Here is an 11,334-nt window from a genome sequence, read left to right on the forward strand (position 1 = left end):
CCGCCTGTCCCATACGGCCCCGGGTCTCAGCCCCTGCCCGCCTGCCCCAAACAACCCTGGGTCTCAGCCCCTGCCCGCCTGCCCCATACGGCCCCGGGTCTCAGCCCCTGTGCGCCTGCCCCATACAGCCCTGGGTCTCAGTCCCTGCCCTCCTGCCCCATACACTCCCATAGTGGGCAGCTGGCCCAGCTCAGAGAGTCCATGGCGGCTGGGCCAATAACATCAGCCTGGGGCCCGTGGGACAAACGCAGCAGCTGAGGAGCGGGGATGGGCCATGGGTCTGATCTGGGGCTTTGTGGGTCGTGGGGGGCGGTGTCAGGCAGGTGGCCCCATTGCTCTGATATGGTGAAGGAAGCTCTGAGCCGTTAGTGTTAGGATCGTGATTTTATTACCCCCCTCCTCCCTCGCCTTCTCTGCAATCTCCCAGGCCAGGCCCCCAGCACCAGCCTCTGGCCATGGTCCCTGTTAAGCAACGTGTCCTGCAAGTCCTTGGTCCCTGCGTCCCCTTGGCCATGGTGGGTGCCTGTGCCTGGCGGCAGTGCCCACGGGGCTGGGGCTCAGCGGCAATGGCTGCTCCCCAGCAGAGTCCTGTCTGCACGGGCAGCGCCCGGCTCCTTGGGCTCCAGCCAGGGGCACTTGACCTGGGCCATGGCAACGCTGGCTGGGCTGCGCCGGATGGGGTCGGGGTCCAGCAGCCCTCGCAGCATCTCCCGGGCCTCGTAGGTGAAGCGCCCCCAGTGGGGTGGGCGCGGGCGGACGCGGGGGCTGCGATGCCAGCGCTCAAAGTCCCGGTAGTGCCGGTCGGTGGCCGTGTGCCAGGGGAAGAAGCCGGTCAGCACACAGAAGAGCAGCACGCCCAGCGCCCAGGCGTCCAGGCTGGGCTGGGCCGGTAGGCGGGCCAAGGGCCCCAGGCGGCACAGCTCGGGTGCTGTGTAGGGCAAGTTCTCAGGCAGGGCCTCGATGGCAGTGCCCTGTGGGCAGCTCAGCCCGAAGTCGGTCAGCTTGACACGCCGGCACTCAAGGTCGAGCAGCAGCACGTTCTCAGGCTTGACATCTCGGTGAACCAGCCCTTTGGTCCCCATGTACTCCAGGGCGCTGGCGAGCTGCAGAGCACAGCGCTTGACCTGCAGCTCCGCGATCCCGAACCCCACCTAGGGAGAGAGGTTACACACAGTGCCCTGGAGGGGAAGGGCTCCGGGTCCCACTGCCCACCTCCGGGCCAGCCAGTCCCTGCCCTGGGGTGGATGGGAGCCGCCCCCCCTAGTGGGGAAAGGCCCCCTGTCGCATTCCCTGTGCCTGCCCTGGGGCTGGATCTGAGTTGGTGCCCCATAAAGGGGAAAGGGCCCATGTCCCAATCCCCACCCTTGAGCCAGCCAGTCCCCGCCCTGGGGCTGGGTGGGAACTAGCATCTCACAGAAGGGAAAGGGCCTGTGTCCCATTCCCTGCCCCCTGGGCCAGCCAATTCCCATCCTGGGGCTGGGTGAGAGCTAGCGCCCCCTAGAGGGGAAAGGCCCCATGTCCCATTCCCTGCCCCCCTGGGCCAGCCAGTTCCCATCCTGGGGCCGGGTGGGAGCTGGTGCATCCTAGAGGGGACAGGCCCATGTCCCATTCCCTGTTCCCCTGAGCCAGCCAGTCCCCATCCTGGGGCCGGGTGGGAGCCGGCGCCCCCTATGCCCATCCCCAATGTGGCTACGTCGGAGGCTCCGGCTCATAGTACCTGTGGCTGCAGCAGGGAGAAGAGGTCCCTGGCAGGGGCGAGCTCCTGCGCGAAGACATAGTGGTGCTTGGTCTGGAAGGCGATACCCAGGGCGCTGGCGATGCAGGGGTGGGCGGCCAGGGTCAGCGCGATGCAGTACTCGCTCAGGAAGTCCCGCAGCTCAGTGTCCCGCTTCTCAATGAATTTCAGTGCCATCGGGCTGCCTGGGGGGGAAGGGACATGGGGAGGGGTCAGGGCTGCTGTCCCCCCCCACACCAGATCACACCCCTCCCCCATGCTGGATTAGACCCTTCCCCTGCACCCAATCAGACCCACATATTCTCTGCCCCCCCACCTCATGGATCAGCCCTCCCCCCACATTCTAGCTCTGCCCCCCGCTGCCCCATGCTGCTCTGTGGGGCCAAGGGCTGTCAGGCTGTAGGATCCCAGGGCCCAGCAGCTAGCTGGGGTGTGGAGTCTGGGGACAGAGGGGCGCAGTGCTCCATGCCTGGCCCTGGACAGGGCTCGCCCTCCCCAGCCGGTGCCCATCAGTGTGTGAGCGCGGTGCTGGCACTGCTGGGGGAACAGGAGCAGGGGGGTTCTGTGGGAGGTGGGGCCACATGGACACAGACTGCCCCTCCCAGCCCTGGCGGCCCAGGCCCTACCTTGCCGCTGGTGCACAGCCAGCAGCACGTGGCCATAGGAGCCGCTGCCCAGCTCCCTCAGGATGGTGTATGACTGGGTCACCTCCAGCCAGGGCAGGTTCTGCGCCGTCAGCTCCATCATCTCCTCCAGCTGCTGCTCCACGCCCCACGGTGTGGGCAGGGTCATGGCTGCGGGATGGGGAGGGATGGAGTTGTTACCACCGGGAGCAGTGTCCAGATGGCCCCCCGGGGACACGGACATCAGCAGCCCAGCACTGAGACACGGCCCGCGTCGGCACCTTTGCTTTGCCGTGCTGGCCCACGTCTGGTTTTCGACCGGAACACCTGGTGGCTCTGGTCAGCACCACTGACTGGGTCATTGACTGTTCAGTTGGCGACGGAGCCTCAGAGGAGGGGCAGGGCATGGGGCAGGGCAAGGGTGTTCAGTTTTGTGCAAGTAGAAAGTTGGCAACCCTATGCCCATGCCGTGCCCAGCTGGCTAAAGCACCCTGCTCCGTTTGGGGACGGCTGTGAATTCCCACTGGGTGCCTGGGCCCCTGCACAGCGGATAATCTCCCCCAGGGCTCTGGCTCACAGGGAGGAGCAGGAGACTGGAGCCCAGGGGCTCAGTCTTGGGGGAGGTGAGGCCACGTGGCCTGCCCTGAAGGGAGAGTGAGACCCCTCGGGGGTTTGGCACTCAGGGTTCCTCCAAGAGACAATTTAAAAGCTGGGGCCTAGCACTGCCTCTGTGGATCCATGACAGCTGCTTATACAGGGACCCCTCGCCCGGTGCTGAGATGCGACTGCCTCTGGGGAGGGGCATGGGGGCTGTTTATACAGGGACCCCTCGCCCGGTGCTGAGATGTAGCCACCCCTGTGGTAGGGTGCAGGGGCTGTTTCACACAAGGTTACGTCCCATTGAATAACGGCCCCTCCCAAGCCCCATGGTGCCTGACAGCAGCTTCTCCGTCCCTCTCTGCATGGGCCTGGGGCGCCAAGTCATGGCTTCCTGTAGCTGCCCAGTTGTGGACCAAGGGGACGTAGCCCCGCACTGGGCTCTCCTTCCAGCCTGTGGAGGCTGGGCAGACTCCACGTCCCACTGATGCTCTGCCTCTGGGGTAGAACAGCCCCCTTGCCTTAGTGACACCTCTTCCTGCCTCACTGAGCCTGAACTGCCCCAGGCACCTCTACAACGGGGCCAAATTCATACCGGCAGCAAACCGTATATAACTTCCAAGTGAAGGCAAGGCCTTAGTCAGAGGCAGAGCCAGGGATGCAACCCAGGAGTCCTGGCTCCCAGCCCTCCTGCTCTAACCACTAGACCCCACTCCCCTCCCAGAGTTAGGGAATAGAACCCAGGAGTCCTGGCTCCCAGCCCTCCTGCTCTAACCACTAGACTCCACTCCCCTCCCAGAGTTAGGGAATAGAACCCAGGAGTCCTGGCTCCCAGCCCTCCTGCTCTAACCACTAGACTCCACTCCCTTCCCAGAGTTGGGGCGAGAACACAGGAGTCCTGGCTGCTACCTGGACTTGCTCAGGTGAGGAAGTGGCCCTGGTGTCAGTGCCCCCCAGCGCCATGTGCAGTGAATGCGGGACCAGAAGCCATGGACGCCCCTCGGCATCTTCAGGCTGGGAGCTGCCAGCAGCAAGAGAGGGGCAACATCGAGAGGCAAAACCACCCAGATGAATCAATGCAGCCCGTGGGCTTGGGGGGTACCAGGCTGCAGGGGGGCCAGATGGAGAGGGACCCCACTTACCTGCCTCCTGGAGCCGAAGCCCCACAGTATGCACAGGCGAGCCGCTGATTCCAGCCCTCTACCTTCCTGTCTGTCTGTCTGCTGGCCTGGGATGAGCCTTTTATCCAGTCCACCCCGAGCTGAAAAGGGTCCCGTGGTGGCTGGCAGGTCCCAGCTGGCAGTGCGGCCAGAGGTCGGGTGCGGTCAGTGCCGGGGGCTGGCACTCGCTGGGCCAGGATTAGCAGGCACTTATCTGGGTTATTTTTACCAGCTGGCACTGGATACTCCAGCCCCCCAGCCCCCACTCTCATTTACTGCTCCCCTCCCTCTGGCCCCCCAGTACCATCTGTTCAGGATTAGCTTGTCCCAGGTGTTCCTGGAAAGTCAGCTCCTTACGGCAGGGGAGCCCCCCCACCCTGGAACCCCACTGGGGAGCTGGGGAAGGGGGAGCAGGGCAGAGACCCTGCTGGAGTCAAGCTCCAGGGAACACCTTACCCCCAACAGAGCCCAAAGCACTTTCTGCCACTGTATACGGGGATCCCTTGCCTGGCACTGAGATACAGCCACCTCTGGGGTGGGGCATCGGCGCTCTTTATACAGGGACCTCTTGCCAGGCACTGAGATACAGCCCTTCTGGGCTGGGAGCAGGGGCTGTTTATACAGGGACCCTTCACCCAGCACTGAGATGCAGCCCCTCTGGGGTGTGGCGTGGAAGCTGTTTATACAGGGACACCTCACCCAACACTGAGCTTCAGCCACCTCCAGGGTGGGGCATGGGAGCTGTTTCTACAGGGACCTCTCGTCTGGCACTGAGATGCAGCCACCTCTGGGTTGGGTGTGGGAGTGGTGGACTAGCATCCGGACAGGCTACGCGGGCATAAGGAGGTGAAGATGGGGACATTTCTGAACAAGGAAGGTAGCTGGGATTGTCCAGGACATGAGATTCATGCCGAGACATCAGAGAACGTGTCCCCCCAACCCTGCAATGTGGGGACCCCACAAACAGTCTGGGCCTGTGGTGTTACTTTTGGTAAGACAGATATGAGGCCACATGGGGGCATTGGGGGTAAGCACTGACTGCTGGGAATTGCCCCCGGCCAGCCCCCCATCCCAACACTGCGTTGCCCTGGGTAGGATCTATCAAGGGGGATGGGAGCCAGGACTCCTGGGTTCTATCCCTGGCCCTGCTGGTACAAGCTGCCACCCCTGTACCTTCCCCATGCACCCTGCAGATCCTGCCCTGCCTGCCAGGTATGCTTCCTGCTGGAGACTTTGGCTTGTGGGGGGCAGCGTGGGGGCCCTGCCAGTCTGGGGAACTGCAGAGGTTGGGGTCAGGGGAAGCTCTGGGGCTCTCATGAGCAACTGAGCCTTCCCGCCGCCAGGATCAAGTCCCGGGCGGCTGCTCCTGCCTCCCTCGGTTGTTTGCCTGAGTCTCTGAGTGGGAGGAGGGCAAGGGAGGCCTGGGGGCAGGGCAGGGACGGCTCAGGCGGGCAACAGAGTCTTGGCCTGTTCCTGTTCCCCAGAACCACGGCAACATGGCCACAACAAAGGCCTATTCTGGGATCCCCTCAGGGGCTCTGTGCTTGTGCCATGGCGACGGCCCCAGATACAGCATGTGGCATCTGCTCTGGGCGGGGGGTGGTGGCAGGGACAGCATGTGACTCCCCCACCACCAGCCCCCCACCCTCTGGGCCACACGCAACCTCCTCAGCACGGGGCCTTCCCCCTGGGAACAGGTTGGCTCGGGGGCACCATGCCCGGTGGTAACAAGGCCAGACTGGGCCGCACTTTGCAGGCACCACAGGCCAACGAATCGGGGGCTCCAGACCTGGTGAGGCACGGCCACTCTCCCGCCCCCAGCTCCCAGGCATGGCAACCAGGGCCATGCTCCTGCTCTCTGCCCAAGGGCCAGACCCCACGGACACCAAACTGCCTTGGGGTAGCGCAGGGACTTTATACAGGGACCCCTTGCCTGGTCCTGAGATGCAGCCACCTCTGGGGTGAGGCAGCTGTGCATACAGGGACCCCTCGCCCGGCACTGAGATGCAGTTCTACCTGGCCTGTGGAGGTTTGTCCAGGCCCCAAGTTTCACTCCCAGATTCCAGGGGAAAACTCTCTGGGTTAGGTAACCCTCCACAACAGTCAGAGTCCTTAATGTTAGTTTTTCGACACCAGCCATCAGGTCCAAGAGGAGCAGCTGGGGCCAGCAGTGACTGTGAGGGGCGAGTGCCCTGTGACAAAGGTGGGAATTGTCTGTAGCATTTTATGAACTGCCTGTGTGACTCTGTACTGATCACCTTGGACAGTATTCAAGACAGAGAGCCGCCAGGAGGACTGGCTGGGTTGGTGTGGGCCCTGCAAAGGCAGAGCCGGGCTGGCTGGGCTGGCGTGGTGCCAGGGAAGGCAGAGCTGGGTTGGCGTGGGCCCTGTGAAGGCAGAGCCGGGCTGGCTGGGCTGGCATGGTGCCAGGGAAGGCAGAGCCAGGTTGGTGTGGGCCCTGCGAAGGCAGAGCTGGGCTGGCTGGGCTGGCGCGGCACCAGGGAAGGCAGAGCATCAGGACTGGTGTGTGTCTCGGGCAGTATACGACAATTACTGTCACAAGGGTCCCTGATTTCACGAATCCCTCCCATATGTACGGGAACGAGGGGTAATCTGAGATCATGGTGGTGTCCCCCCTTCTGTTCGTACCCCTACCATCCAATGCCTTTCTCGTTTTTCAGGGACAGAAACATTTACTTGTAACCCTAACTCTCCCTCCCCGACATATACATGAGTTTCCCCTAAAAGGGACAGTGTGAGATTAGTACTTAAATCAACCCATCTTAGGTGAATGTTTGGGTCTTGCAGCGGGGTCCGTGGTGTGCTGTCTGTTTCTGAGTTATTGTGTATCCGTAAAGCGATGAGGATTGTCCCAGATATCCTGGAGCATGGCTGTCATTGTCGAGGGGAGGCGTAGATGCATCGCAGCCCAGCATTTTCTCTGAAATCGGTTGCGTTCTCACCACAACGAGGAAGGTGAATAGTTTTAATCCATCTCCCGAACTGCCACGTCTAGTGCAGCTTCGTTCTCCATTTGGGACATCGCCCTGCTCTTCCCTCACTGCCCTTCCGAAAAACCGAAGGTATATTCGGGCCTGGTTGTGCGGTGAGCACCCGCAGCAAGGGAGTAACAGCAACACGATCCTGCCCCTAATAATCCTGTGAGGATGACCATAAAAACACACCACGTCCACGGGTCCTGGTATGCGATTGGCATCAGGGCGTTGTGTCTGAAAATATAATCGTAATAGAATTAGTTCATGCAACCAGCTTGATTTGTGAAACGTGAACGGAGGGCAGGGACTTGGGAAGCAAGGGCAGAGGATCAAACACGTTCTAAATGCGGGTCAGGATTATCCCCGAGGAGTAAATGGCTCTTACCTCCACGAGGGAGCGGGGTCGTCCATCTCAGCCTCTTTGAGACCCAGCACTGCTTGGATTGATAGGACCAAGTGACCTGTCCCCGCTGCTCCCCGAGGTGACTCAGCTGCAGGCTGCACCCGTCTGGGGGGCAGTGACGGATCCCAGGGCCTGAAGACCGCTGGAGAGGAGGCTCCTATTCATTTCCCACTCAGAGACAGGGCCGGCGCTTCCACTAGGCGACCCTAGGCAGTCGCCTAGGGCGGCAGGATTTGGGGGGCAGCATTTTGCCATCCTCAGCAGCGGGGTCCTTCCGCTCCACGTCTTTGGGGTGCTTCGGCGGCAGGTCCTTCACGCGCTCCGGGACCCGCCGCCGAAGTGCCCCGAAGACGCCAAGCGGAAGGACACCCGCCGCCGAATGCTCTGAAGAGGAGCGCTGCCGCCTAGGGAGGCAAAAACCCTGGCGCCGCTCCTGCTCAGAGACCCCGTAGAACGGCCAAAGGGACAATAAAGAGTAGAAGGTGAAGCTAGCCCTGAGCCTCTGTCCCATCCCCATCTTCTCAAAAGTGGAGCTTTCTGAGTATTAGTTGGGCAGACGGGCTGTAGCCCTGACCCAAAGAAGCTTTCTGCACCATATGGGGCAGGTAGAGCTCTGCCTGGGCGCAGGGGGGATGGGATGGGGGTCAGGCCAAGGAAAAGGGGGGGGGAAGAGAGTGAGGGGAATAGCGTGGGGTCCAGCCCCGCCAGCAGCAGGATAAGCTTCCCCCACCCATGCGCCTCAGCCCTGCCTGGTCAGTTGCTGTCACCAGTCAGTCCTTGGCCTCCCAGGCTGCCAGTGATGGAAGCAACTCTGGATGGTGGCTCCGGTGACACGGACACTAGGCCACGGGGAACTGGGTGTGGCCCTGTGGGGCCTGAAGGAAAGGCTCGCAGAGGGCACTTAGGGGACTCTCCTGCCCTTCCCTTGAGCGACAGCACCGTGTCCTAAGATCGTAAGTCCAGGATGAGGTAACGCTTGAAATTTTTTTGCCATGGGGTCAGGGGAGAAAGAATCCCCCACTTTGCTTTCTGTCTGTCCACAAGGCCATGATTTGCAACATTGTGGAATGCTTCTCTATCACTCTTTCATAAATGATTTTACTTTAAATCAACACTAAAAATAAATGAAGAAGCTGGATCTGGCTGATGCAGGGTAGGCTGATGTTGCGTTTTGGGGACATTTACCAATACTGGCTCTGACTTGGTTTGTGACAGGGGAAGCCCTTAATATTTTAGAAATGTTGGAAAACCTAGTAATTTTCCAGGCAAGTGGTGGGATCCCATCAAAGTATGCAGAGGAGCTATTCAGGGAAATGGTGCGTGAACAGCACATCAATGAGTGCAATGGTGTAGTAAGCTACCAGGGACAGGGGGAGGGGGGGTCTACAAAAATTCTCTCTATCCAGAAATCAGAAAAAGTGATCTAGAATTCATGCTCCAGGAAAAACTTCCGAACATCACTTTCCAGGAGAGGAAGGAAATCAGGAAAAAAATTAACAAAGGTTTGGATTAGAATGCAATCTCCTGCAGGCAGCAGAGTGGATTCTCCCCAACCCTCCTTCCGAACCAGGCAACAGAAAAGCCAAGACGATACAGGGCAAAATAATGCCTGCTGCAGGATGCATCATTTAAAGTTGCCTTGCAAAGAAGCCAGGATAAAAAGGGATTCAAAATTCACATTGTTCCTGCTAGGTGGGGTAACAATTTGCTACCCAAAATATGCATCTGAAGCATTAGATCAACGTATCCAATATAACTAAAAGCTCTGGCAGCCCCACCCCAACACCCCTGCATGGGATGCACAGACTAGGGGAGGATTTAAAAGGGAGCAGAACAGCTCACTTGTGGGCAGACCAGGCAAGAGGAAGACCTCTACCTTGCAGGTCCTGAGGGAAGACAGGATCTCCCCTCCTGCAACTGCCTGAGGGAAGGGGGGACCTGTCTCTGTTATACCCGGAGAGGGAGGCATTTCCCCCTCATGCCTACTAACCAGTTGTTGGGTGTTGATTCCCTGGATTTTGTTTATGGACTACCCTGGAAGGGGAGAAGCTTGGAACTGACCTGGCTGGAGGGCCAAGTCCTGAGACGAGGCAGCTGCCACCCCAAAAGGGAGAGAGCTGCTTAGAAAGTTAGCCCTTTCAATGCACCAACTGTAAATATGGCTGGTTGGGGCTGTCCTCTATTGGTCCTTACTGAATACAGTCAAGTCATGATCACTGGCCCCAGGGCAATCACTAATATCCAGTCCAGTCATCTGTTCATCTTTCTCCACCACAATGAGGCCCACAATATAGTCACCCCTAGTTGGATCCAAAACTTTGTGTTAGAAAAGTAGCTATAATTTTTTTTAATTCCCAAGGATGATTTACCACTGGTACGTGAGACCTCCCCCATCTGTCTCCCAATAGGAAGTCCCGCAGGCTAACCCAACTGTCTCCCTACAAGTCACAGACAGGTGCTAAAGGAGAAACATTCCCTGCTCCCTGGTTTGGATTCAGTGAACTGTACCAGCCCCGCACTGGTTCCCCTGCTGGGCTGCGTTAGTTAGCTGATTGACCCCTGTCCATTCAAGGTCCTGGGGTTCTCTATAACCAAGAACTTTAAACAGGTAATGACATGTCTAATGTCAAGTGCCACCGAGCCCACCACTTTTATCCTCTCTCCCCTTCCTTTATGGGTTGTAACCAGCGACACTAACATTCCAGTCATCAGACACATCATCCCACCAGGTTTCCCAGTTCTATCCACTTTCCCCTCCTCCAGCCAGGCAGAGCCGGGCTGGCTGGGCTGGACTCACTACAGGGAGCCACGGGGAGGGACGGGGTTGCGGGTGCCCAAGTCCCAGGCTGGGAATTGTGGAGGACTCCCGGGCCTGCCTCTGTGGAATGGTTTGGGTCCTTGGGGCCTGGCACACTAACAGGGTCACTCCCAGTAGGCTGGTAACAGGACAGGCCCCATGACTCTGTGACCGCTCCCTACAGAGCCTCCCCCCGCGACCCACAGCACAGGCCCACAAGTGCCACACTGGGACATTGGGGACCCGAGAAAGTTGTGGAACTCCGATAGTGGGGTGCAGGATAAGCTGGGCCTAGCTACACCTTCAATCAGACAGACGTGGTGCTGGGTTCCCCCTGCGCAGAGACTGGGTGCTGGGTAGGGTGACCAGGTGTCTGTTTTTTTATCAGAACACCTGGTCGAAAAGGGACCCTGGCGGCTCCGGTCTGCACTGCCAATTGGGCCGTTAAAAGTCCCGTTGGCGGTGCTGGGGAGCTGAGGCAGGCAAGTCCCTACCTATCCTGGCAACGCGGTGCACCCCGGAAGCGGCCAGCAGGTCCGGCTCCTAGGTGGGGAGGGGGGCATGGGGCTCCATGTGCTCCCCCACCCCGAACACCAGCTCCGCACTGCCATTGGCCGGGAACCGCAGCCAATGGGAGATGTGGGGGTGGTGCGTGCAGGCGAGAGCAGCGCGCAGAGCCACCTCCCCCGCCTAGGAGCCAGACCTGCTGGCCGCTTCTGGGGCGCAGCATGGAGTCAGGACAGGCAGGAACCCTGCCTTAGCCCTCCCGCTGCGCCGCTGACTGGGAGCTGCCGGAGGTAAGCCCATGCCCCAACCCCCTGCCCCAGCCCAGAGCCCCCCCCCCCAAACCCGGAGCCTCTCCTGCACCCCAAACCACTCATCTCCGGCCCCACCCCAGAGCCTGCACTCCCAGGGGGAGTCCTCACCCTCCCCTGCACCCCAACCTCCTGCCCCAGCCCAGAGCCCCCTCCTGCACCCTGAATCCTAGAATCCTAGAATATCAGGGTTGGAAGAGACCTCAGG

General features: G+C 60.2%; 1 protein-coding gene across 4 annotated transcripts; it reads right to left on the bottom strand.

Moving 5' to 3' along the window:
- Positions 1–369: 369 nt before the first annotated feature.
- LOC101937019 (serine/threonine-protein kinase SBK2) lies at positions 370–4,246 on the bottom strand. Of its 4 annotated transcripts, XM_005280756.4 has the most exons (4): positions 4,098–4,246; positions 2,362–2,529; positions 1,718–1,920; positions 370–1,151 (listed from the first exon to the last, which is right to left on the bottom strand). In XM_005280756.4, the coding sequence occupies exons 2-4, from the start codon at positions 2,525–2,527 to the stop codon at positions 558–560; spliced, it is 963 nt and encodes a 320-aa protein (XP_005280813.2). In that variant the 5' UTR covers positions 2,528–2,529; positions 4,098–4,246; the 3' UTR covers positions 370–557. The 4 variants fall into 4 exon arrangements, with proteins under 4 accessions (XP_005280813.2, XP_042703057.2, XP_042703058.2 ...); XM_042847123.2 differs by lacking the exon at positions 2,362–2,529 and having other exon boundaries at positions 4,098–4,234; XM_042847124.2 differs by having other exon boundaries at positions 2,444–4,193.
- Between the last annotated feature and the right edge of the window lie 7,088 nt (positions 4,247–11,334).

This window comes from Chrysemys picta, chromosome 17 (assembly GCF_011386835.1).
Source record: "Chrysemys picta bellii isolate R12L10 chromosome 17, ASM1138683v2, whole genome shotgun sequence".
NCBI lineage: Eukaryota > Metazoa > Chordata > Testudines > Emydidae > Chrysemys > Chrysemys picta.